Source organism: Neofelis nebulosa, chromosome 4, assembly GCF_028018385.1.
Source record: "Neofelis nebulosa isolate mNeoNeb1 chromosome 4, mNeoNeb1.pri, whole genome shotgun sequence".
Classification (NCBI taxonomy): Eukaryota; Metazoa; Chordata; class Mammalia; order Carnivora; family Felidae; genus Neofelis; species Neofelis nebulosa.
In genome coordinates, this window is record NC_080785.1 from 167841882 (window position 1) to 167867197 (window position 25316).

At 49.1% G+C, this 25316-nt stretch overlaps 1 protein-coding gene and 2 long non-coding RNA genes across 3 annotated transcripts; 1 reads left to right on the forward strand and 2 right to left on the reverse strand.

Moving 5' to 3' along the window:
- Positions 1–458: 458 nt before the first annotated feature.
- Positions 459–2158, reverse strand: LOC131510830 (uncharacterized). The gene is made up of 2 exons (XR_009261212.1): positions 1772–2158; positions 459–1014 (listed from the first exon to the last, which is right to left on the reverse strand). It is a non-coding gene; the product is annotated as an uncharacterized LOC131510830 (long non-coding RNA).
- A 21-nt stretch (positions 2159–2179) lies between these two features.
- Positions 2180–25096, forward strand: LOC131510825 (zinc finger protein 77-like). Its single transcript, XM_058728407.1, has 4 exons — positions 2180–2302; positions 20632–20758; positions 22011–22191; positions 22601–25096. Exons 1-4 carry the CDS (start codon positions 2300–2302, stop codon positions 24294–24296), a joined length of 2007 nt encoding a protein of 668 aa, XP_058584390.1. The 5' UTR covers positions 2180–2299; the 3' UTR covers positions 24297–25096.
- LOC131510829 (uncharacterized) lies at positions 10755–12164 on the reverse strand. The gene is made up of 2 exons (XR_009261211.1): positions 12031–12164; positions 10755–11526 (listed from the first exon to the last, which is right to left on the reverse strand). It is a non-coding gene; the product is annotated as an uncharacterized LOC131510829 (long non-coding RNA).
- Positions 25097–25316: the final 220 nt, after the last annotated feature.

Genomic DNA, 25316 nt, shown 5'->3' on the forward strand with positions numbered 1-25316 from the left:
CCCGACGCGGGGCTCGAACTCACGGACCGCGAGATCGCGACCTGGCTGAAGTCGGACGCTCAACCGACTGCGCCACCCAGGCGCCCCTAGGTTCCTCTTCTTAAAAAAGAAACAGCAGATCTCAAATGGAGTCACTGGTGCTAAGTCCCACATCAGCACCGGGAGATTTAATACCTAGTCCAATTATAGTTTTGGCCTCTCTTGAGGAACGTGAACTTCACCGGTCAGTCTGGAATTGCTGGTCAGCACCAGTGAGATAACCTGCCTGATACACACACTTTCCACCGAAGGAAGGTGACCTTGCCTGAAACAATCCAGCCTTTGCTAGAAACTTCTTTTCCCCATCCCCTTCTTCTTAAGAAAGGCTTCTATTTTGTGTGGTTCCTCAGAGCTCCTTTGTAAGATGAGATGTAGTCTGATTCATGAATCGTGAAATAAAGCCAAATTACATATTCAGATGTGCTGAGATGAATTTTATTTCTTAACACCCTGAAGACTCATTTTTGTGAAAGTGAATAATACCTTTTTGCAAAACAGAGAAAATTAATTTTTATAATTATGTTTGTAAGTAACAGCGTCGATGATGCTGGAGTTTACACTTCTCTACCCAACGCTGGGCGGGTATTTTTGAAATGAGCAGTCGTATTACATGCTGCTGATGTATTTAGTGTTTCAGGTCCAACATAAATTTATTTCAGCTTTTAATGCTTTTATTTCATTTCATTTTTTTCAGCTTTTATTACTTTTAAATCAGTTAAAATAGGAATTCAATTGCCTTCAGGATATCGTAGCCTTTAATTTTACAAAATGCGCTAGAGATCTGAAAAACAGTTCCTTGCAGAGTGTGAAAGACGACTCAGTGAAGATAGCCCTAAAAGAGTCACTCAAAATACAGTCGGAAGGACATTCAGGAAGCAGGGACTGCGCACGTCCCCTGTTTCAATTTTCAGAACACCGTGAACTTTTGACTTTTGTCAATTGCAATTCCACCTCCTCCTGGAACACTTCCTCCTACTGGGGACCGAAATAGAGATCATGTAATGCCTGTTAGCCAAGTAGCCAATCGTGTATTAGACAGTCAGTTTAAACTCTGCCAGCACCAATCATAATTCTTTCAAAACAACTTATGTAACCTTGTATTTTTTGCCTTTATAAGCCTGCTCTCCTTGTTAGCATTTTGGAGCACGCTTTGTATTTTGACTCTGGCTCTCCGGATTGTAATCCCTAAGACCCCAAATAAACGCTTTGGGTTGCTTTACAGTCTTGTGGGCTTTTTGGCTGAAAAGAGTAAAATGCAGGTCTGAGAATGCCAACATCCCACCCCTGTGGCTGTGCTGAGGGGTGAGGTTGACCGACCTCAAGTCCCAGAGGTGGGGGACGGGAGAGGAGGCGGGGCCTCCTAGCGTGAAAGGTCACAGGTCAAAACCCACAGACCCTGGCTCTGCCCTTACTGTTGAGGCTCTTTGTTCTTTTTTAATATATATATTTTAAGTGTTTGTTTATTTTTGAGAGAGAGAGAGACAGAGCTTGAGCAGGGTAGGGATAGAGAGTGGCAGACACAGCATCTGAAGCAGGCTCCAGGCTCCGAGCTGTCAACACTGAGCCCGACAAGGTACTGGAACTCACGAACAGCCAGATCATGACCTGAGCCCAAGTCGGAGGTTGAATCCACGGAGCCACCCAGGCGCCAGGAGGATCTTTGTTCTTAAACAAAAGTCACAGATCCGCTCTTCACCTCGCCCCCGCGCCAACCCTTGACCCTAGGGTTCACCAGCCCCTCCCGTCTGTCCCCTCCTGTCCAAGCTCCCGACAAGGGGCGCTCCGCAGGGAAACTGAGTCGGGATCTCACGGTCCAGGAGGAGGACGCAGGCAGGATGGGTGGCCGAGCTGCAGGCGCCGGAGGTCCAACCGCAGGGAGCGGTCTCAGCTCTAAGCCCACGCTGGCCAGACACGTGTGTCCGAATGACCTGTCACTCAGGACGCAAGGGGCAGGGTCTGGGAGGATTGTCCAATCAGGGGGGGCAGGGGCGGTGCGGAGGCGCGGAGGCACTGTGGGTGGGCAACCGCAGGCCCGGTCTCTGAGGGGGCGGGGTCCGGAAGACGAACCAATCAGGACGCATGGTCCCGTAGCGCCGTCCAATCAGGACGGGGGGCGGGCGCGCTCCAGAGGCGAGTCCCTCGCTGCCCTGCTGCCCTGCGTCGGAGCGCACCTGCCTCGCTCGGCGTCTAGCTCGGTCTCGCGGTCGGTGTCGTACAGCCGCTTGCCTGGACGCCGGGACAGTCCGGAGCGGGCTGCGAGATGGTGAGTGCGCGGGTTTGGGCGGAGCCCCGAGGGGCTGGTTCGAACCGGCCGGAACCGGCTGGAGGGGGCCCCCGGCCCAGGTGGCACCGCCCCTGGGGGTCCTAATCCGAGCCTGTGCCCTCGGCCGGGAGTGGGGCTGCAGCGTCCTGCCCTTTCCTCCTCTTCCCGGTCGCCACCCGGGTCGTCCTTGGGCGGGGGTCCGAAGCGAGGGTGGGAGGACCCCAGCGCCGGCGATCAAGGGCTCGGGGGCAAGTGGGGGTGGCTGAGGTGGAAGACCCCCGCCCCCCACCTGACAGATAAAATCAAATCCATACTTGGTTAAGGAGACTTTGTTCTTGCTAAAAAACAAAATTCAGCTGAGTAATTGGCTTTATTCAATGATTCATGAATCGGGCAGCATGCCATCTCGCGGATACAAGGGAGCTCGGAGGAGCTGCGCAAAATGAAAGGCTCACAGGCAGGAGGAGTGGGGACAGGAAGTTCTGTTAGACAAAAAGTGGATGGGTGGTGGGAGGTCACCTTTCCTTCCGGGATGGCAGGGGTCTAGCAGCCCGGCGACCTCACTAGGGCTGACCAGGTCATTCCTGATTGACTGGTTTAAGATTCCATTTCTGGGAGAGGCCGAAACTGCAATTAAGTTAACTCTTGGTCTGGTGACAAGGAGCTTAGTATGAGGGACTCCATTTTGGCTCTGGTGTCTTGTTTGTAACATTCCGAAGACCGCTGCAGAGGACACTGGGTTCGGAGACTCCCCCCAGCACCTCCAATACTCAGAAACAGGCTTTCTGTATGAGGAGCCGTGACCGAAAGGTGTTTGGACAGGAACGGGCTCCCTGTGCTCAGAGGTTTCTTTGCTCAGGTGGGCAACTCAGGGCTTGTTCTGACCAGGTGCCGATGGGGAGGCAATGGCAGGGGCCTGTGGGGAGGACAGTGGCCTGGATAAACTTTGGGTAGGAAAGGGGCGGTGGCCGACAGTTGGTCAGACCAGTGTCAAATGAAGAATCCGAATTGAGGAGGAGAGACCGGTATTGAGAAGAATGATTGCAAAGGCTGGGAGGGAGGGGACTGTTGCACTAGAGGCAGGGGCCGGGCAGGGAGTTGGGGGGCTGTTGCATTAGGGGCAAGGGCTGGGCGGGCTGTTGCCTTATGGACAGGGGCTACGTCGACAGGGAGGACACTGAGTATAAGACCTGTGAGTGTCTCAAGAGTCGTGTAAAAGGAGAGGAGGAAAGAAACCAGGCGTGAGCAGGTGTGGTGCTGACGTGGAGGTTCCCTGAGACCAGCCAGTCCCCTGTCCCCCAGGAGGGGCTGTGTGTGGCTCAGGCTGAGAGCAAGCCCATGTTCAGGGGTCTGGAGGAAGGAGAGAAGCCAAAGCAAAGCGGGACCAGCCAGCATTTTGTGCCCCTTGGTCTTGGGGACAAGCAGCTGAGCTGATCACAGATGAGGCACGAAGTGTGGGTGTGGGGATCTGTGCGTGGCCCTGTCGTGGGTGAGCCAGGGGGACTTCCTGTGAGTCTTCTCCTGGTCTGACGGGGGAGGGGCCCTCGTGCAGCCTGCTGTTTTCCAGACCCCAACAGGGTGGGGGAGGGAGTGCCTTTCCCTTCCACTGAGGTTTTCCCGGGAGCACAGGGCTCAGGTAGGCGTCTGCATGTCACCTGTCACCTGTGAGCAGGACCTGTCACCCTGTCCAGCTCAGCACTGATGGCTCTGTCCTCCGTCAGCCTCGCGTTGAGCAGGTGTAAAATGCCCGAGTTCTTTCTGCCTCCTTTCTTCCCCTTCAGGGCAGAGGGTGGTAAGTGTGTCAGGTCGTTCCTGTCCCTGCTGACTCGGGTTACTGGGGGCTTTATCCAGAGAGCGTCCCCTGGGGAAAAGTGTCTCAGGACAGAACTGTCCTTCTCCATGAGGGTTGGGGGGGGGGGGTTCTGCAGGGGGCTCCACACCTGCATGCAGGTGGGTGGAGTCATGGATCAGAAGATTCATCCAAATGCTGGTGACGGTTCCACGCAGGGTCCAGAGCTGGAAAACCGTCTTCCTGATCTGTCCCCTGGGAATTGCCGGTGTCAGAGACGCACACAAATTCTGTGAACTGAGACGGGTTCAATTCTAATGGTACCAGGTCCCTGTTCTCTGAAAGGGATAAACAGCTTCCATTCATGGGAAACCACACAGGGGCCCTAGAGCCGCCCCTCCCACTGTGGCCTTGACCTCAGGGTGGAAGCTGTGATTCTGCACCTGGTTGTCCACACAGCAGCTTGGGGTCCCCGTGTCATTCGGATGACCCGGGTTGCTGGAAGCTGGGGCCTCCTCTGGGCTGGGGACCGGCCACCCCCAAAGCTGGGCCTGGTGGGAGGCGAGGGAAGGTGCGGTGGGGTCTCGCTCACCTGCAGGTGGCCTCCAGCCCCCGGGATCAGTGGGGACCATTGGGGAAGGGGCTGGGGCCGCCCTGGGGTGTCTTCCGAGGACCGGTGTTGGCATCGTCCAAGGGGTTGTGGGGTTAAGTGGGATCTGTGGAAACAGGAAGTGTGTGCAGGTCAGACTGAGGGAAGGCTCCTCGGGGTCAAGTGCCATTGGAAGGGTCATGAACACAGAGCGTGTAGGGGTCAGATCCTAAACTGGGAGGGTTTCCTCTCTGGTGAGAATTGTGGCCCCAGAGGAGGGGGTGCAGGGCGTGTGGAGCTCAGAGTCCAGTCCCCAGGGGTCTCTGGTCCCCTCCTTCCATCCCAGAGGACCGGTGTCAGCAGGGAGAGCTTGGCGCTCATGGGGGGACTGGGTGTCACCCTGTGCACTGGGGTGTCATGTGTGGTGTGGGCGCCGTGGGTGACCAGTCTGAGCAGCTCCTGCTCTGGTGCTCGGCCCGTTGTTCCTGGAGAGGCTCTCGCTGCCCTGGGAATCCAGTGTGGGTGACACTTAGGACTTTTGTCCCTTGGCCATACCTCTTTGTGCTGGCAGTTTTCCGTGTCGTCACCCCCAGCAGGCGTCACTCGACCTGATCTCTGTTGCGGGGCGAGAGGGGAATGTCAGCAGTGCCGCCGGTGATGTGTGGCTGCCCAGGGCTCGTCTGTGTCTCTCGGGCGGGTGCTTGCGGCTCAGTGTGTCCGGTGAAGCCCTCCGTCCCGGGATGGTGGGGCGTGGGGTCTCCAGTTCATGTTTTCCTTTGTGGGCTTTGCTGCTGCTGGCAGTGTGGTCTTGTCGCCAGGGTAAGTGCCTCGTAAGTCCTTCTGCGCTGGGGGGACATTGGATGTTGTAGCTCGTAAGTTACACGTTAGCGGGAAATGGGGTGTGGAGTGTGAACCACATGTCGGTTTTGGGTCCTGTCACTTGCGACTTCATGGCGTCCAGCTCGAGTGGGTGACACGGGGTCTCCTGGACGTCGCACGTTGGTTTTTCTGATTCCTCCAGGGCTGAGCATTTCTCACGTGTGGGTTTCCTCTTCTGTGGAAGCATTTCCAGCGTGTTGTCTCCTGTATCTCACATGTCTTCTTCCTGATGATCTGTTTCCTTCACTTCCTGGGGACATTTGTCTGTTTCACTTCTGCCTGCTGTGTTTTCTCCAGGTCAGGGTGTATCCTTTCTCTGTGTTGTCTGCGTGGATGGATCCTTCACGTTGTTAGTAGAGTTGAACTTCCCGGTCTTTTCCTGTGTAGATGACCATCTTTTGTTCTGTGAGAAAACTCCTCCGTTGCTGAGGTCATAATCATACGTGCTGGAACTTTCTGTGTGTTCCACTTGTTTCCACGACAGTTAAATCCACAGGACTCAGTTACTGTCCATGACGCTGATGATTGTCTTTACCCTTTAGAAAACCGGTCTTCCCTGGCCCCGTGTGTCCCAGTGTCCCTGTCTCTGCTGCTGTCCTAGGGCACCTGCTGGGTGTATATCCACCAGCATAAATCAGGGGCACGTATCTGTACATTCCCTTTGCCCATCAGGGTGTTTTTCTTCCTGTTAATGCCAAGTGTTCTAATAACAGATAACTTGAAAATTTTTTTTACTGTTATTTTTTAGAGAGAGTGCATGTGCAGGGGAGGGGCAGAGAGAGAGGGAGACAGAATCTGAAGCAGGCTCTGCACTGTCAGTTCAGGGCCCGATGCGGGGCTCAAACCCACAAACTGGGAGACCATGGCCTGAGCTGAAGTTGGACGCTCAACTGACTGAGTCACCTAATTACTGGTGACTTTAAAAATAAAACTGTCAGGTGATCACTCCTTTCCAACATTGACCTCTACGTGAGGGTCAAAGGAGCAGAGGTCACTGCACTGGACGTGCTGTGATATATCAGGGTGGGAGGCTGAAGGCCCTGGAGGGTGGATGGGAGATTTCAAAGGACCAACCTCAGTGCTTTCGGACACGGTGGTTGTGTGTGTGTGTGTGTGTGTGTGTGTGTGTGTGCGTGTGTGTGTGTGTCGGGGGGTCTCTACACAGTGTGTCCATTGAGTGTCAACAGTGCCATTAATGTGTTCAACCGAGCCTGCGTATGGGGCACGGTACTCACAGCGAAGGTGTAAAACGGGCTGAACAGAACAGACTTGTCGAAGCACCTGGCTGGTAAGCTGGGTTCCTGGATCCCTGTGAAGTTAGAGGTGTGTTCCCCAGGTGAGACAGCAAGTTCTCACAGCACTGCAGCCACAGGATAAGCAGTGGGGTATCTACAAGAGAAGACTTCTGTCCAGTGAGATAACATGTAAGCCATGCCTAAACCGTATTCATGTCCGTGAAAGGGAGCTGTGTGAAATCCGCTCGTGTTAACAGACGTCCCTGGGTTGTACTTGGACAGGTGGGACCAGGGAGTAGGCACTTCCTGTGCATTTATGAATATTGGGATTGAACATATTGTGCTGTTTCGGGCCAGGGGTTTCACGCATGTGTAGTGGTGAGTTTGGGCTGTGGTAGCATCTCTGGAAGGGCCAGATTGTTATTTGGGCCAAACCAGAGTTGTCCCTTTTTATTGAAGTCACAGTGACTAGATTTCCAATATTGCTTATCCTTCATGGGGCCGGTTGTTGGGTATCTCTTAGCAATTCTCTAAAGTATTATTTGGGAAGAACATCCCTTTGGACCAAGACAGAGGTTTGCCTCTCGGTTTTCTTGAGTTGCTTTTCATTTTTTGTTTTCGAGTTTGTTTTTGTTTGGAAAAAAATATCAGCAAAAATGGCTTCTGTTGGCCTCCAGGGAGTCAAATCTGGAGCCAGGACCCTTCGTAATGCCAGAGAAGTCAGTTCAAGTAGGGCATCTAATCAAATTGGGACAGAGGAGCCATTTTTAATTGGTTCCCATGTGGGTAAGGACATCTTGTCTCTCTAATAGTCCAAGGTCATGAGCTCCCTTACAGGCATGGTGACTGGCCTTATAAACATTTGTGGTTTTACCCTTGGCGAAGGTACAAGGCCAGAGGAAGGGCCAGTTGTTCAGCGTGTTGAGCCGAAGTAGCCCAAAGGTAAAGTGCTGCTCAGTGACCTCAAGGGACTTGCAGTCGCATCCCCAGCACGATATTTGCCATTTTCCATTTGTAAATAAGAGTCGTCAGTAAAGCATGGAACCTGTGCGTCAGTGAGAGGTGCTTCCTGTTTGCACGGGGAGTCGGAAGGTGCCGTGTTCGTGCTAAGCAGTCACAAGGGGTTTCACGTGGGGCCAGGATCAGGCGCCCTACGTATCGATCCTGAGTTTGAGCAACCTGCAATGTTTCTTTAGAGACATTTTGTCCTTTCAAGGCCAAAAGGTGTAACGGGTGGATTCGGGCTTCCCGGGAAGAGGTCTGAGAAGGGGAGCAGAGACCGAAACCATCTACATATCATCAGAGAGCAGAGCCTGCAGCAATTTTCCATCATCCAGACCAGCTTTTGAGCTTCAAGAAAAGCAAGAAAGCCTGTGCCGCCCTGGGCGTGAGTGCCCTGGTGTGTTTCTGTTCCTTTCAAATCAAAGCGGACACATGGGTCATCCCTACTGGAATATGAAAATGCACTGCATAGGGTAGTTATATCAAAAAGCTGCTTTCCGTGGGAATGGATGTCAGTAGTGTTGGAGGTTGGGAATGATGGCGTGCCAAGGGTTAAATAAAAGATGTTCAGGGGCGCGTGGGTGGCTCAGTCAGTTGAGTGGTTGAGCATCTAACTTCAGCTCAGGTTATGATCTCGCCGTTTGTGAGTTCGAGCCCCGCGTTGGGCTCTGTGCTGACAGCTCAGAGCTTGGGGCCTGCTTCGGATTCTGTGTCTCCCTCTCTCTGCTCCTCCCCTGTCCAAAAAAAAAAAAAAAAAAAAAAAAAAAAGATGTCCAAAGGGCATTTTGCCCCCTGGTTAGGTGTTTTGAGTACCTTCATCCAGTTCTAGAATTACTTTCCCTTTGTGGGAGAATGAAATTCCAGCGTGACCCCTTCTGAGGATCCGTGCAGTGAATGACTAGAGGTGGAGGAACTAACGTGAAAATGGTGTGTCTGTCACACGGGACTAGACACAAGGGGGCGGGTTCAGAGGCAGGAACCTGTGCAGGTTCATTAGAGACCCCACTGTTGGAGCCCCGTGAGCTCTCAGCGGCGGGACCTGCTTCACAGTGTAGGTCCCGTGTCAGGCGGCACAGAGAGAGTCCCTCCCCATCTGGAGAGTGGTTTCTCCAAGCTGATCAGGAGGGAATTTGGGGCAGAGCCCCTGTGGTCCTTAGAGCCCAGCCGTCGGGCATGAGGAGGGCTTGGGAGGGGCCGGGAGGAGGGCTCCCACCTGGAGCATTCAGGCTGCTGATAACCTTCCCTCACATGTCCTGGATGTTGGCAATAATAGTGCAAACTAGGAGGTATTTGGTGGGTTTTTTTTTAAATGTTTGTTTATTTTTAGAGACACAGAGTGTGAGTGGGGGAGGGCAGAGAGAGGGAGACACAGAATCCGAAACAGGCTCCAGGCTCTGAGCTGTCAGCACGGAACCCGACGAGGGGCTCAAACCCACAAACCGTGAAATTATGACTTGAGCTGAAGCTGGATGCTCAACCAACTGAGCCACCCAGGCGCCCCTTATAGAAGAAGGCTTCAGTTGCCCGAGGTGAAAATGAAGAATTTTAGCTCTCTTTCTTTCGTGTGGGGTGTCAGTGGCCTAGTTTGTCAAAATAACTAAATATGCAGGGGACGAGGTTTCCCAGCCCATCCTGGTGCTTTTAACTAAACAGAAAGATTCCAGTCCAGCCCATTAAATGCTGCCTGGTGGATTCCACATGTGAAGAAAGACCAGAAGTCTAAAATAAACAACTCGGGCAACAACAGATGTTGGCGAAGATGCGGAGGAAGAGGAACCCTTTGCACTGCTGGTGGGAACGCAGACTGGTGCGGCCACTATGGCAAACAGTATGGAGGTTCCTCAAAGTTAAAAATAGCACTGCCCTATGATCCAACAATTGCACTACTAGGTACTTATCCAGGGGATACAGGTGTGCTGTTTCAAAGGGGCACATGCACCCCCATGTTGATAGCAGCACTGTCGACAAGAGCCAAAGTATGGAAAGAGCCCAAATGTCCATCGACGGACAGATGGATAAAGATGTGGTATATATACACGATGGAGTATTAGTCGGCAATCAAAAAGAATGAAGTCTTGCCATTTGCAACTACGTGGATGGAACTGGAGGGTATTATGCTAAGCGAAATTAATCAGAGAAAGACAGATATCATATGACTTCACTCATGAGGAATGAAACTTACAAAACAGATGAGCATAAGGGAAAGGAAGCAAAGATAATATAAAAACAAGGAAGGGGACAAAACATAAGAGGCTCTTAAATACAGAGAACAAACTGAGGGTTGCTGGGGCAGTTGTGGGTGGGCGGGATGGGCTAAATGGACGAGGGGCGTTAGGGAGGACACTTGTTGGGATGAGCACTGGGTGATATACGTAGGGGATAAATCACTGGAATCTGCTCTGGAAATCATTATAGCACTAGATGGTAACTAACTTGGGTGTAAATTTAAAAATAAAATTAATTAATTAAAAAAAAAAAAGACCAGCTGGAGTCCATTGTAATAGCCACGTACAGATTCATCAGGCTTTTGAGTGGAAACCTGAATTTTGTGTTCGTCCAGTCTTCAGAAAAGCTACCGTTGGGGCACCTGGCTGGTTCACTTGTTGGAGTGTGTGACTCTTGATTTCAGAGCTGTAGGTTCAAGCCCCCACATTGGGTGTAGAGATTACTTGCAAATAAAAAAAACTTAAAAAAAAAAAAAAAGGTACCTTAATTGCTTGGTGGGGATTTCCAGCCAGTGTCATAAGCATCTTTACAGAAATGGGCGTCTGTCTCTCTCGGGTTAGTTTCATCCCATGTGTGGCCTGGGCCCCAGCAACACGCATGTGGACTAATTGATCTAAATCTGGGAAACCATGTTGGTAAGTTGAATAGCTGTGTTATGTTCTTCAGCGAGCTTATGGGGGTTCCCGGGCACTTCTGGAAACTTCTGCCTTAGTCCAGGGAACATGAGAAACATGGGGTTTCAAATCTTGAGATGCTTTACCTTAAATAGGCTGGGTTAACAGGTTGAGGTAAGGAGGGATCAAGGGCAGGTTCAGAAGAAAAGGGAAGTTCAGAGCATGTCAAGGGAAGTGGTTGGAGGCAGGTCCTGGGTGTAGAGTGAAGCCGGGGCAGGAGAAAAAGACCCTTCGGAAGCCATTTGTCATATTTCAGTTGTTTGCCTTGGTTCAATTTAAATAGTCTTTTGCAAAGAGGTACACTTAGATCCTGAAAATATTTGCAAGTCTCGAGGTACTGAATAAAATCTGTATCAAATTCAGTTTGCTGGATTCATGACTTCCTAATTTTTTTCTTTTCCTTTTCTCTTTTCTTTTCCTTCCTTTTCTTTCCTTTCCTTTCCTTTCCTTTTCCTTTCTTTTCTTCTTTCCTACCTTCTTAATTTTTAATTTTTTTTTCCCTAACAATATTCAATACAACAAGTTTGGGGAGATCGAAAGTTCCCCATAAAGGCCCTTGTAGTTCTAAATTATATTTGTTCAGTTGCTCAGTTTGTTAGAAATGCACAAGGACGCACCATGGTTTTTAAACCTAAGATTGGCCAGGGTCCCAGTTGGGTCCCCCCTCCATGCGCTTTGATAATTGGAATCCATTTCTTGGTAGTTTTCTCTAGACCAGAAAAAAAGTTTATAGACACTGGTCTCTACAGGAGTAGCCTTGTTCCAGAAGAAATCAGACGAAGGGCCAGCGCATTTCCAACAGGCATGGTTCCAAGAGGAACAGTCCAGTTCTGGAAAGTAGTCGGAACAAAAATGAGTTCTCTGAGAAAGGACAAGCCCCTAAAACAGGTTCCGAATAATCCCCCGAGAGCACAGACACAGGAGAGCGCAGACCCAGGGAGTGGGGCTCTGATCCCAGCACAAAACTTAACCTCCGCTTCAGGGTTGGGGAGAAAACAGAGAGCTCATTGGGCTCTGTGGGACCTGCACCTGTTTGCTCGCCAGCCTGGAGTGCTTGGGGTCTTCTCTGGGATCACTAACGTTAACCTTAACAATGAAACCGTCAGGGGTGCCTTGGTGGCTCAGTCTGTTGAACTCAGATCGTGATCTCGTGGTTCAAGGGTTTGGCACCCTGTTGGGGCTCTGTGCTGACAGCTCAGAGCCTGGAGCCTGCTTTGGATTCTGTCTCCCTCTCTCTTCCCCCTCCCCTGTGTATACTCTCTCTCAAAAAAAAAAAAAAAAAAAAGTTAAAAAAATTAAAACTGCCAGTTATTTTTCAGCGAAAATGGGATTACCTGGGAATAGCAGAGAATTATAATTTGGGACACGCCAGCCCCAGCAAAACCACAGGCAAGTCTGGAGAAGAAACGGAAGAACAAAGGGAGGAACGCTCTTTTCTAGAGGAGAGGGGGCATTGGGAGGGGCTGTGGGAAACTAAACAACGATTGGAGCAAACTACGGGAATCCAGGTGTAGTGGCTTCTCATTGGCTGGACTGTGATTGTCTCTCATTGGCTGGCCTGTTGCCAGGGCAGGAAAACCCTTCCTTCCTACTCCTGGGACAGTAATATACCTCATGTAGACTTGCAAAGTCCTGTTCTTGATGGTGAGGTTTAGGGCTTGAGAGCTTCCCCTGCTGGTTTCCCCACTCGATTCTAAACAGAGTTTTCTCATGTTTTCATATTCACGTACTTTATTTATTTATTTATTTATTTATTTATTTATTTACTTATTTTAACGTTTATTTATTTTTGAGACAGAGAGAGCATGAACGGGAGAGGGTCAGAGAGAGAGAGGGAGACGCAGAATCTGAAACAGGCTCCAGGCTCTGAGCTGTCAGCACAGAGCCCGATGCGGGGCTCGAACTCACGGACTGAGAGATCATGGCCTGAGCTGAAGTCGGCCGCTTAACCGACTGAGCCACCCAGGCGCCCCATATTCACGTACTTTAAAAACTGATTTCTATTGGGCAAAGTCCCATCGGTTCTGTAACATATCTCCCCTATTCTGAGAAATCTGTGTTACATTGCAATATGAGAAATAGTGTCCTTTGGGGCGCCTGACTGGCTCAGTCAGTAGAGCATGTGACTCTTGATCTTGGGGTTGTAAGTTGGAGTTGCACGTTGGACAGAGAGATGACTTAAAACAAAATCTTAAGTTCAAAGAGAACAGAAATAAATCCCATAACAAAGCCACAAACAAACCTGATTGCAGATTTAATGGGATTTTTTAAAAAATCTCTTGATGTTTTGGGAGAGTTGATATTATGGTCTCATTTTGGAAGACACACAGCATCTCTTCATTTATTTCATTGTGTTGTGGTGTCACTGAATGACGTTTTGTAGGTTTTCCATTAAGTTACTTTATACCCTTCACAAGACATATCTTAGGACTTAAGGAAAATTAGTTTAATAGTTATAAAGGCTAATGTTAGAAAGTATTTTTAACACTTAATTTTCAACTGCTCGCTTCTAGTGGCTCATTGTACCCTGAGATTTCTTTTTATGAGTTTGCCTCCTGCAAACTAAAAATCCGTTTCTGTGATCATCTTTCTATTCTTTTCGGGCGCGAGCTACACACTCATTTGAGTTAGGAGTAAAGGAAAAAGTGTTTTTCGGTTACAATATTCTCCTTAGGTGAAACTACATTGTTAGTTTGCTCTCTAAACGATTACAAAACATCAAGCGTGTACTGCACTTGAGCAGTAGAGAGATTTCTCCGTCTATCATTACCGGTAGCTCATGGTGAGAAGCACATTTGGATGCTTGAGAAGACTCAGACAAGAAATAAGGCTTGAAATGTGGTTTCATGTGAATCAATTTAGAAAACCTCACTTATCTAACAGCTAAAAGTGCAGAGGAGGAGATAAAGAGGGATTTATTAAACTCTAGGTCTCCAACCATGCAAAGTAACCTGTGAAGGCACCTTTCGTTCCCATCCTGGTGGTACATGCAGCGGGGACAGGTTTTAAATGGGAACCAGCCCTTCTCCTCACATGCATTTGGCAGATTTTTTTTTTTTTTAATGTTTGATTTTTGAGAGAGAGAGCATGAGGGGCAGAGAGAGAGGGAGACAGAGGATCCGAAGCAGGCTCCGCACTGACAGCAGAAAGCCTGAACGTGGGGATCCAACCCATGAACAGCGAGATCATGACCTGAGCCGAAATCAAGGGTCGGACACTTAACTGACTGAGCCCCCCGGCCGCCCCCACCAATTCCTTGTTTTTGGTTGCAGCGCTGGCCGAGCCCTCGCAGGCATGTACATATACATCCTTAGCAAGTTGTTCCCGATCTCCCATTTCACCACCAAATAGGGAGTCGGCTCTAGATTTAGTGTGGACACCATGGTTTTCTGACGGTGCATGTTTCCATCTGGTTTGTAAGCCAGTCGTCACTCGTGTGTGGTGACGTGAGGCAGGCGTGTCCTCAGCCTGTATGGATTGGAAGCCTGGGGTTTGTTTGTCTTTTTTTTTCCATTAGTGGCATAAGTTGTACTTCTTGAAGAATCAGTGTTTAATCCGTGTTGCATTTCTGGAATAAAATAGACTTGGTTTTGCTGTCAAAGGTTATTTCTACATTTATGTATAAGGTTTCCTTCTAAAAAGACTTCAGTCTGGGGCGCCTGGGAGGCTCAGTTGGCTAAGCCTCCGACTTCAGCTCAGGTCATGATCTTGCGGTTCACGAGTTCGAGCCCCGCGTCGGGCTCTGTGCTGCCAGCTCGGAGCCTGGAACCTGCTTCGGATTTTGTGTCTCCCTCTCTCTCTGCTCCTACCCCGCTCACACTCTCTCTTAAAAATAAAAACATAAACACTGAAAAAGAATTAAGAAAAAAGGATTAGCCTGTATGCATGTTGCGTTTTAATACTATTTAAGTTATTCTTTTCCGTGTGTTGGTAATGCCCTGTGATTCCTTTCTGCAGTTGGGAATCACAGATGTTAAAATACTTGGTGCTTGGCTCACGCAGTGTTTGAGGTTTGCATGTAGAGTGTGGGGGTAATTGAATCTACGGAATTCATTTCTTTAATGACCAAGGACATCCTCAGATGCTCTGTTCCCTTGCATCATTTCAGGTATGTTACCACTTGGTTCACATTCGTTCCTTTTCTTCCAAAACACCTGTAGTGTCTCCTCAATCTGCTTAATCTCCGAAACTGTAATTTTGTTTCTTTTTCATACTTCCTTTAATTGGCCCGATTTCTATTGTTATTGATTACAAATGCCAAAAGATGAAGAAGGATATATTTTTAGCTCCTATGACTTTTTATTTAAAAAAAAATTTTTTTTTCAACGTTTTTTATTTATTTTTGGGACAGAGAGAGACAGAGCATGAACGGGGGAGGGGCAGAGAGAGAGGGAGACACAGAATCGGAAACAGGCTCCAGGCTCCGAGCCATCAGCCCAGAGCCTGATGCGGGGCTCAAACTCACGGACCGCGAGATCGTGACCTGGCTGAAGTCGGACGCTTAACCGACTGCGCCATCCAGGCGCCCCTCCTATGACTTTTTAAAAACAGCTTTCATGGAGGTGTAGGTTCCGTACCATGAAGATTATCTGCTTAAAGTAAAAATTCCGTGGCATTTATTGCACTTACAGAACTGTTCAACCATTCTCACTTTCTCATTTTAAAACATTTTAATCATTCCATAAAGATAATTGCATCAGTGGGTGGTCATCCCCATTCTAGTGTATCCCTACCCTGGGTTCTAGACAGTTTCTTAATCTTTCTCTCTATTGATTTGCTGAGTCTGTACATTTCCGTATAAATGATATCCTGCTCTGTGTCCTCGTGAAGTTTGTTAATGTTCTCGAGGTTCATTGATTTTGTGAATCAGTACCTGGATCAGTACTTCGTTGTGCGCATTTCTGAGTAACATCCCATTGTTTGAATACACAGTGGTCATTTTGAAATGGGTTGTTAACCTTCAAAGTAAAACTGTCATTAATTTTACCAGCAAAAATGGGTTCATCCTGGAATAGGTGAGAATTGCAACTCGGAAAAGCAGGCTACAACGAGATCAAAGGCAAGCCAGAGAGCAGAGGAGAGGGGAGGCTCTTTTATAGAGGAAACTGGGAATTTGGCAGGGGACGTTGTAAACAAAAAGTCTATTGGAGCAAGCTGGACGTGGAAGTATTGCGGCTTCTCATTGGCTGGGCTGTGACTCTCTCATTGGCTGGGCTGTCACCACACCGGGAAATAATCTTCCTCCTGTTGCTCTAGTAAAGTGATGCCCACTTGTAACCGCAGGGTCCTCCTCTTGTTGTTGGGTCTGCAGTTGACCATGAGTGGTAGGGTGTCAGAACTCCACCTGCTGGCCTCCTGACTCCATTCTTCACAAGGTTTCCCTGTATTAATTCTCACAATTTCCCCTTTTGATAGAGATCCTTTCTTAAATGCATCATTAAGAGGCAGTTTTCCATATTTAGTGGTTTTGTTCCTTGGTGCCACGAAGGATCTTTCCTGATCGTCATGTCCCACGTCATAGGGAAACCACATAGCAGTTGGAAACTCGTTAAGGTGACATTTGAGTAACAAGAAAGATTAGAGGGGAGCAGTGTCAGGCACTTCTCATCTCCAGTCCCTATTTATGAAGATAGTAAGTGTTGGAGATTATCTCCTTGTGGGTACGTCACTTTTATAACGTTTTGGCACGTAACAACTGGGAAGGCAGAAGTGATGTGGGAATTCCAAATTGTATGATGGTTCCGAACCAGGACCCTAGATCTGAAAGTAGCTGATCGAATATTGGCAGTTTTCAGACTCAGGGAAAAATTAAAAAAAAAAAAATTTTAACATTAATTCATACAGAGTACAAGTGGGGTAGGTACAGAGACAGAGAGAGAGACACAGAATCCGAAGCCAGCTACGGGCTCTGAGCTGTCAGCACAGACCCCAATGCGGGGCTTGAACTCAACGAACCGTGAGATCATGACCTGAGCCGAAGTCGGACGCTTAACTGAGCCACCCAGGCACCTCCAAATTTTTTATTCTATTGATAAAAACTGGGAGTCATGTATTCCTCCTGAAATTTGCATACAGTAGGAACTGGGTCGGTAGTTTATGGGGGTTAGGAAGCACAGGGTACCAAGGGTTAACAATGGCATATGTTGCTCAGAGGTTCCAGACAAACCTCCGTCTTCAGCTGTTGGGTTTTCACACCAGTAAAAACAGGCCATTACAGGGATTAGTGTAGAGGATGATGGCCCTCTGAGGCTTGTAATGTTCTATTATGGGCCTGATGCCTTAAAGAGCTTTTTTCTTTTAATAAAAAAAAATTTTAATGTTTATTTATCTTGAAAGAGAGAGAGGGAACATGTGCGCACAGGGGAGGAGGGTGGGGAGGGGTAGAGAGAGAAGGAGAGAGAGAATCCCAAGCAGGCTCCGCGCTGTCAGGGTGACGCCCAACGTGGAGGGCGAACTCACGAACTGTGAGATCATGACCTCAGCTGAAATCGAGTCAGGCGCTTAACCAGCGGAGCCACCCAGGCGCCCCAAGAGTTTCTTTATTTATAGGTATTGATTAATTGCAAGGAGGTCCTTTGAGAGATCTATTTTCATCTTGATGGGAGATACACTGTGGATTCTGCCAATATCGCTTAAGGATTTTGCCCAGGAAAAGGAGGGTAGGGAATCCAACAGAGACAAATGATCAGTGACCCCAGGTCCATTACAGTGCGTCAGAGATAGAGCAGATAAACGATGTGGAATGGCCATGTATTTCCTTTGGTTGGCTATTTCGATTACTGTCTTCAGATTCTGGAATTATTTCCTCTGTCGAATAGGGGTGTAGGAACTATCTCTCAAAGGGTCTAGACAAAGGGGAGTGGGTTCAGAGACAGGAACCTGTTAACGTTCACTAGAGATGCCGCCTCCCCCCCGCCCCCCCCCCCCCCCCCCATTGGAACTGTTTTAGTCCTTCCAGGCAGAGGCTACTTTACAGCAAGGGGTTGGGCACCGAGAATGTAGCTCTCCGGTCAACAAGGACAGAGATTCATTCCCGATGTGGAGAATGGTTTCTCTGAGCTGCTTATGAGGGAGGACTGGGAAGAGTCCCTGTGGTTCCCTAGAGCCCCGTCACTGGGGATGAGGAAGGAGGACGTTGGAAAGGCCAGCTGGAGGGATGCAGGTATGGGAGCACTTAAACTGGTAGCAAGTGGTCTTTTTTCCAGTGTCCTGGCCCTCTGCAAGAATAGGAGAACCTAGTTAGTTTCTGGTTTTATTTAGGAACCTGCATTGCCAGAATGGAAAATCAAGAATTTTAGTGGTTTTGGGGCACCTGGGTGGCTTCGTTGGTAGAGCGTGCTATTCTTGATCTCAGAGTCATGAGTTCAAGCCCCACTTGGGCATGGACTGTACTTCAAAAAATAAATAATGGGGCGCCTGGGTGGCTCAGTCGGTTAAGCGTCTGACTTTGGCTTAGGTCATGATCTCATGGTTCGTGGGTTCAAGCCCTGCACCAGGCTCTGCGCTGACAGCTCAGAGCCTGGAGCCTGCTTCGGATTTTGGGTCTCCCTCTCTCTTTCTGCCCCTCCCCTGCTCATGCTCACTCTCTTAAAAATAAGTAAACATTAAAAAATTTTTTTTTAAATAATAAAAATAAACCAGTAAATCAAAATAAAGAATTTTAGTGGTATTTTTGTAACTCATCTAGGATGTGTGTGAGCCGTTTGCCAAACTAAATCTGCAGTGGACATATTTTACCATTCTATCCCGGTCCTCTTAGTGAAAAGGGAAAGATAACTGGCTCTGCCCTTTAATAAACATAGACTTAGATGCTACCCGGGTAGATTCTATATCTACAGGTGGACAATTTTCTTTAAAGAGAACTGGAGTTGATTTTAATTGTCATGAACAAGGCTGATCGTGATGCACTGTTGACCTTAAAAATAAACCCAAAAATGGCTTGTCTGGGAATAGCAGAGAATTATGATTTGGGACATGTGAAGCCCCAGCAAAAGAACAGGAAAATCTGGAAAAGAAAGGGAGGAACACTCTTTTGTAGAGGAGACGGGGCCGTTGGGAGGGGCTGTCCCAAACACGAAGTCCTTTTGAGCAAACTGGGGTTTCCATGTGTAGTGGCTTCTCATTGGCTGGACTGTGGTCGTCTCTCATTGGCTGAGATGTGACTGTCTCATTGGCTGAGCCGTGATTGTCTCTCATTGGCTGGGTTGTGACTGTCTCTCATTGGCTGGGCTGCTACTATCCTGCATTGGCAGGGCTGTGGCCGTCTCTCATTGGCTGGGTTGTGGCTCTCATTGGCTGAGCCCTGGCTCTCTCTCATTGGCTGGGCTATGATTGTCTGTCATTGGCTGGGCTGTTGCCACCCGAGGAAATAGTCTTCCTTCCTCCTGCATGAGCAGTGATGCATTATGGGTGTGCGGGTGCGTCTCTCCGTGTTGTGTCTGCCCTTGGCCCTGAGCGGCAGGTTGGGGAGCTTCCCCTGTGGACTCCTGACTCCACTTCAGTCGTGTCGCCTTGACTCAGCCTGGAAGAGGTGCCCGGCTTCTGGGTGGTTTTCATCGCTGGCGATCGGGAGTCGTGCCGCGGAGAGCAGAGCGCGTGCGCACGCGTGTGTGTGATGGCGCTCGTCCTCCCGGGTCTGGGGCAGGTGGATACGAGGAGCGGACCTGCCGTGTTGGGTGGGAACTCCACGTTGCTCATGTTGGGGGTCCACCAGACTCTTCCAAGGCGGCCACCCCCTCTTACATCCGCAGCAGGATGAATGAAGGAGAATGCGCCCTGCTCACGTCCTCGCCAGCGCTTCCTGGGGCGTCTTTATAGCCAGTGTGGTGGGTGCGAAGGGGCCTCTGCTGGTAGTTCGAGGCGCGTGTCCCTCGTGACGAATGTCTAGCATCTTTTCATCGACCTGTTTCCCATTTGTATATCTTTGGAGAAGTGTCCACTCACTTTCTTTACCCATTATTTAATCATATTATTTTTCTTTTATTGTTGTCTCTTATTTTTTATGGTTGTCATTTTTGAAATGTTTGAAATATAAGACTTAACAGGTGTGTGATATGCAAACCCCGGTTACAACTACAGTTGAAGTAGAATTTCCTTTCTTCTAGGTGATATGGTTGGGGTTTTTTTTTTTGTTTTTTGTTTTCTCTCATTAAGTTTTGAGAACATAGTTTTTGCTTAAGCAATCTCTGATTTTTTTAAAAAAATAATTTTTTTACTCTGTGTTTCACGAGCGTGGTGTCAACCCTTATTCCTCTAAAGTTATGAATTAGCCTTGTTTTTTTTTCTCTGTTAAAGCTGTCTCTGGATCTGTCCCCATCAATCCTTCAGGGACTCTTCCTTCTGGTGCCCTTTTCCTTGAATTCTGGGCACTGGGTCAGAGGCCCTGCTTACGCCCAAGTTTCTTCAGCATCCAGAACTCGTTTTGCACACTAGGTGTGCCAGGCACCCGGGCCCTGGCCTTTGCCCATGCCCACAGTCCATCTAATCCACGGAAAGGGTCATGTCTGCCTCTGTCGGAAGAGAGGGGACGCCACCAGGCTTCTTGACTTGTTCCTTCCAAGGCGAGAGTTCCTCACATCGAGTGGCACTGGAATCTAAGTGTCCACAACATCCTGACATTCTGGTCCCAGTTCTTGGAGCTGACGAGGCATAATCGTCTTTGAGCAAGCCAAACGTGTGTCCTCCGATTTGTGTGCTGTCCGAGTGAATATTTCACTTTTCAGTCTGTACAGTGCTGGTCTGCTCAGATGTGTCTCCGTAGAAATAACCCAGTAAATTGGGTGTGTGTAAGTCCATGTCAGCTGTTGTCCTCACTCTCTGTTGTGACTCAGGGGTCCTAGAAATGGAGTGCAGCTCCCTGCCTGTCACCCTTCATCCTCCCACACACATGGGTGATGATGGAACTTTGCTGCAATAGAGTGTGTGGTATGTTTCAGGCCTCTGTGGTCTTTGAGGATGTGGCTGTGTACTTCACCCCGGAAGAGTGGGCTTTGTTGGATCGAGGTCAGAGGAAGCTCTACAGAGATGTGATGCTGGAGACCTGCAGGAACCTGGCCGCCGTGGGTAAGGATGGCTCCATACCTTCACTAGTCTTTTAGGGAAGAGATGTTTCTTACGATTGTCTGATTTTGCTGGGGCCGAGGAATGGGAGTACGTTGCAGAAGAGACAGACACGGTCCAAGCCTTCATGGAGCCTACCTGGAGTCACATACCTTTTCCAGGAACACAAAGTTTTGTTGCTCTTAATCAAAGTCTGAGACTCTCTAATTTTATCAGTGTGGGGATGGTCTCCAGTGTTGCTCTGGGGCAGAGAGTGCTGCTCTGTGGAAGATACACTGGTTAATACACCTGTCTCATGGTAATCATCCTGCAGTTAAACTCACACTTCGTCATCTTCGGTGACTTTGAAGACCAAATTAAACAGCCCGTCTTCCAGATTGCTTGTTGCTCTTCAAATCCTCCCTCCTGCCGAGCTGTCCTCCAGGGGCAGGACCAGCAGCCACACACACCACCCACCCTCCCAATGGCAGCTGGGACAGTGCAGGCGGGCTTCACTGAGGGCCTCTGTGCCTTCGGAACAGTCCAGCAACCCTCGTTTGGACCAGGTTCTGGAGAAAAGAATGGCATTTGGAGACACCCATTAGAAACAAGACTCAGTCTTTGTTTGAGAAGGGTGGTGGTTGTCATTTACCTGCTTTCCTGTTGGACTTTTCATCCATCCTCATGCATGTGGTGAACCTCTTACACAGGTAGCGTGTGGATGTGTGTATCTTGCCCAGTTCCTTCTTTTCTTTAATTTTCTTTTTTCTTTTTTGTCCTTTTAATATGTGTTTATTTTGAGAGAGACAGCGTGAACATGAGTGGGGGGGGGGGGGGCGGGGCAGAGAGACAGAGGGAGAGAGAATCCCCAGCAGGCTCCAGGTTCAACAAGGCACCCAACACAGGGCTCAATCTCAGAGGACCTCAAGATCACGACCTCAGCCGAAATGAAGAGTCGGACACTCAACCGAGTGAGCCACCCAGGCGCCCCCTACTTTGCTTTTCTGATAATACCTATTTCCATGTTAGTCACCATCTATTTTGAAGTATTTCTAAGTGAATGGGCTTCCATTGTAGACACTTTTCCCATTATTGCCAAAGCCCCAAATCACTAGGGTCCTCAGAATTTTCCTTTGGTCACCTGTCCATTCATTCTGATGAACTTCATTCACATTTGGGATCAGTATATAAATAGAAATCTGCATATGGTCTGTTTTCTTACCTTTACACATCAGATCATTCCCAAGAATTTAAATTATGCTCCCAATTCTTGCAGATTGTTGCACTCAAGTTAAAACTTGTGGATCAAGGACTCAGCTGAATATTTTGGAGAATGAACTATCCAGTGAAGAGAAAATAGTAAGATTTACAAGAAATGATCCCTGGGCTCTTTTTCGAGAAAACCCGGTGTTTCATAACATTGGTGATCAGTCCCAATCCCAGGAGAGGCGTTTGAGGTGAGTGCCTCTCCCCGTAGGAGAAAGGGGGATCTTCCCAGATTGATCGACTAACTTGGAATTAAAGAAAAAGTATAAACCTAGCCCCATAATTGTGTAGTTGGAATTATACAATATAATATCTTCATAAATGTGATGTAGATATTGATCATCAGAAACATAATTGAGTTCAAAACGTTTATCGGGAGAACCCACATGTAAGAAATCCTGACAGGGCATTTCTGGGCCCTTCTCCTGAGCACGTAATTTCTTCCACTTTACAGCAGTATAGGCGGTACCACCAACATGCCCATTCCTTGAAAATGGCTACTAGTAATCCGATAATCATTAACAAACATCAATAGGTCATTAATAAAGAGATCACTTATAAGCGTCATCCCCTAACCGTGTGCCTTCCTATTTTGAACAGAAGTCCTTTGGTGGAGAGTGTCTGTGAACGTATTGAAGGAGATCAATGTGGAGAAACCCTGAACCCGATTACAAGTCTTACTGTGCATGAGGGGTATCCCACTGGAGGCAAATCCTGTGAATGTGCTAAGTGTAGAGAAGCCTTTGCAGATGGTTCCTTCCTTGAGAAACTGCGAAGATCTCACCCAGGACTCAAACCTAGTCCTGGTGAGGAGTGTGGCCCGGCCTGCAGCTCTGTCTCGAGCCTCAGCACTCACGTGGACGCAGACCTTGTAGAGAGACCCTATGAAGGTCAGGACGCTGGGAGAGCATCTGACACATACGCGGAGAGTCTCAGTAGTAAAATATCTCTAGAGTGCAAGAAATGTGGAAAAGCTTTCACTTGCACGTCTTCCTTTCAGGGTCACGTGCGAGGTCCCTGTGGACAGAGTGTCCATGCGTGTGACGTGTGTGGGAAAACCTTCTTGTATCACTCCTACCTTACACGTCATGTGAGAACTCACACTGGGGAGAGACCCTATGAATGTATGGAGTGTGGGAAAACCTACAGTTGCCTCTCATATTTTCGAGAACACATGAGATCACACACTGGAGAGAAACGCTATGAATGTAAGGAGTGTGGCAAGACATTCAAGTACCCTGCATCCCTGCAGGGACACCTGATGACGCACACTGGAGAGAGACCTTATCTGTGTCAGCAGTGTGGGAAAGCCTTCAGTTGTCCCAAATACTTTCGAAGACACGTGAGAACGCACAGTGGGGTGAAGCCCTATGAATGTACGTTATGTGAGAAAGCCTATAGTTGTTCCTTATCCCTCCGGGAGCACGTGAGGACGCACAGCGAAGAGAGGCCCTATGAGTGCAAGGAGTGTGGGAAGGCTTTCAGACACCCCCGATACTTCCAGAGGCACGTGAGGATGCACAGTGGGGTGAAACCCTATGTGTGTAAGGAGTGTGGGAAAGCGTACAGTAGTTCCACGTCGCTTCAGGAACACGTGAGGTCGCACACGGGGGAGAGACCCTTTGAATGCCAGCAGTGTGGGAAAGCCTTCACGCGTCACTCCTCCCTCCAAGGTCACGTGAGAGCACACAGTTTGGAGAAACGTTACGAGTGTACGCAGTGCGGGAAGGCCTTCCGTTGGTCCTCATCCTTACAGAAGCACGTGAGAACGCACCGTGAAGAGAAGCCCTACGAGTGCCAGCAGTGCGGCAAAGCCTTCTGGTATCCCGCGAACCTGCGGGCGCACGTCAAGACCCACACGGAGGAGAGACCTTACGAGTGTCCGCACTGTGGGAAAGCCTTCAGTTGTCACTCCTCCCTGCAAGTACATGCGAGAAAGCACAACGGAGTGAAACCCTACGAGTGTAAGGAGTGTGGGAAGGCCTTCTGGTATCCCGTGAACCTGCGCGCTCACGTGAGGACGCACACGGGAGAGAGACCGTACGAGTGCCAGCAGTGTGGGAAGGCCTACAGGTGTCCCGCAAACCTGCGGGTCCACGTGAGGACGCACACGGGGGAGAGACCCTACGAATGCCAGCAGTGCGGGAAGGCCTTCAGGTATCCCGCAAACCTGCGGGCGCACGTGAGGACACACACGGGGGAGAGACCCTACGAATGTCCGCACTGTGGGAAGGCCTTCAGGTACCCCACAAACCTGCGGGCGCACGTGAAGATGCACACTGGGGAGAAAACCTGAATACACAGTCACGCGATTTTCCCTCATATCTTATTGTAAGTCCGGTCAGACACACGGGCAAGAAACGTGATGTACGAGTGTAAAGAATGTTGGAGAACCTTCAGGCATAGCACCTCATTTATTTTGTACATAAAACGTCAGGGCTGGATGGCAGTTTTTGTTACAAATTTGCTTGTGCCTCAGAAGTGCCTCGTCTGTAATAGGGATCTCTGTTGTATTTATTTCCACTGCATGCTGCTGATACGAACACCCAAGATAAAACATTCCTGAACACCCCCAGTTTCTGTATGAAATATATTTTGCTATCTCAGACATGAAAAGACCGTACAGTTCTATAAAATGTGTCTCATTTCCATGACGATGTCTTCTGGACCCAGGGCCGATCAGTGGTCTGTACGTGTATCTCGTCCTCTGGTGCAGAGACTAGAATTCCCCGACTCCGCCCTGCCCCTCCTTGCGGTCTTTATTATTGAAAGTTGTGTCTCCACGTGTGCTGTTGCTGCCGTGTGCCCACCTGTGTTCCCCATGACATTAGTAAACGCGCAAGGATACTGGAGGAGGACAGTCTCCTCTGATTGTGTTTGTAGTTTGACCTTCGCTCATCGCCTTTGGTCTCGGTTGTTTATCAGTCATGACCTGTTGAGTTACGAAGAGTAACTGTTGGGGGTGCCTGGGTGGCTCAGTGGGTTAAGCGCCCCACTCTTGATTTCGGCTCTCAGGTCATGAGCTTGCGGTTCGTGGGATTGAGCCTCGTGTTAGGCTCTGTGCTGATAGCGCACTCTCTCTCTGTCTGTCTCTCTCTCTCTCTCAAAATAAATACATAAACTTAAAAAAGAAGAGAAACCCTGTGGCTTGAAGTGGAAAGTTAGTGTCCGGCTAGTTCTGCTGGGTTTCGTTGTGAGCCTTGTGAGGCGGGAGGCCGTACGTCCCAGAATCCTCCTCTGTGTGACTCTGAGAGGAAGGCCCTGAGAAGAGGAGCTGTGTGTGGGGCTCGGAGAGCAGCAGTGAGGAACCGTGATT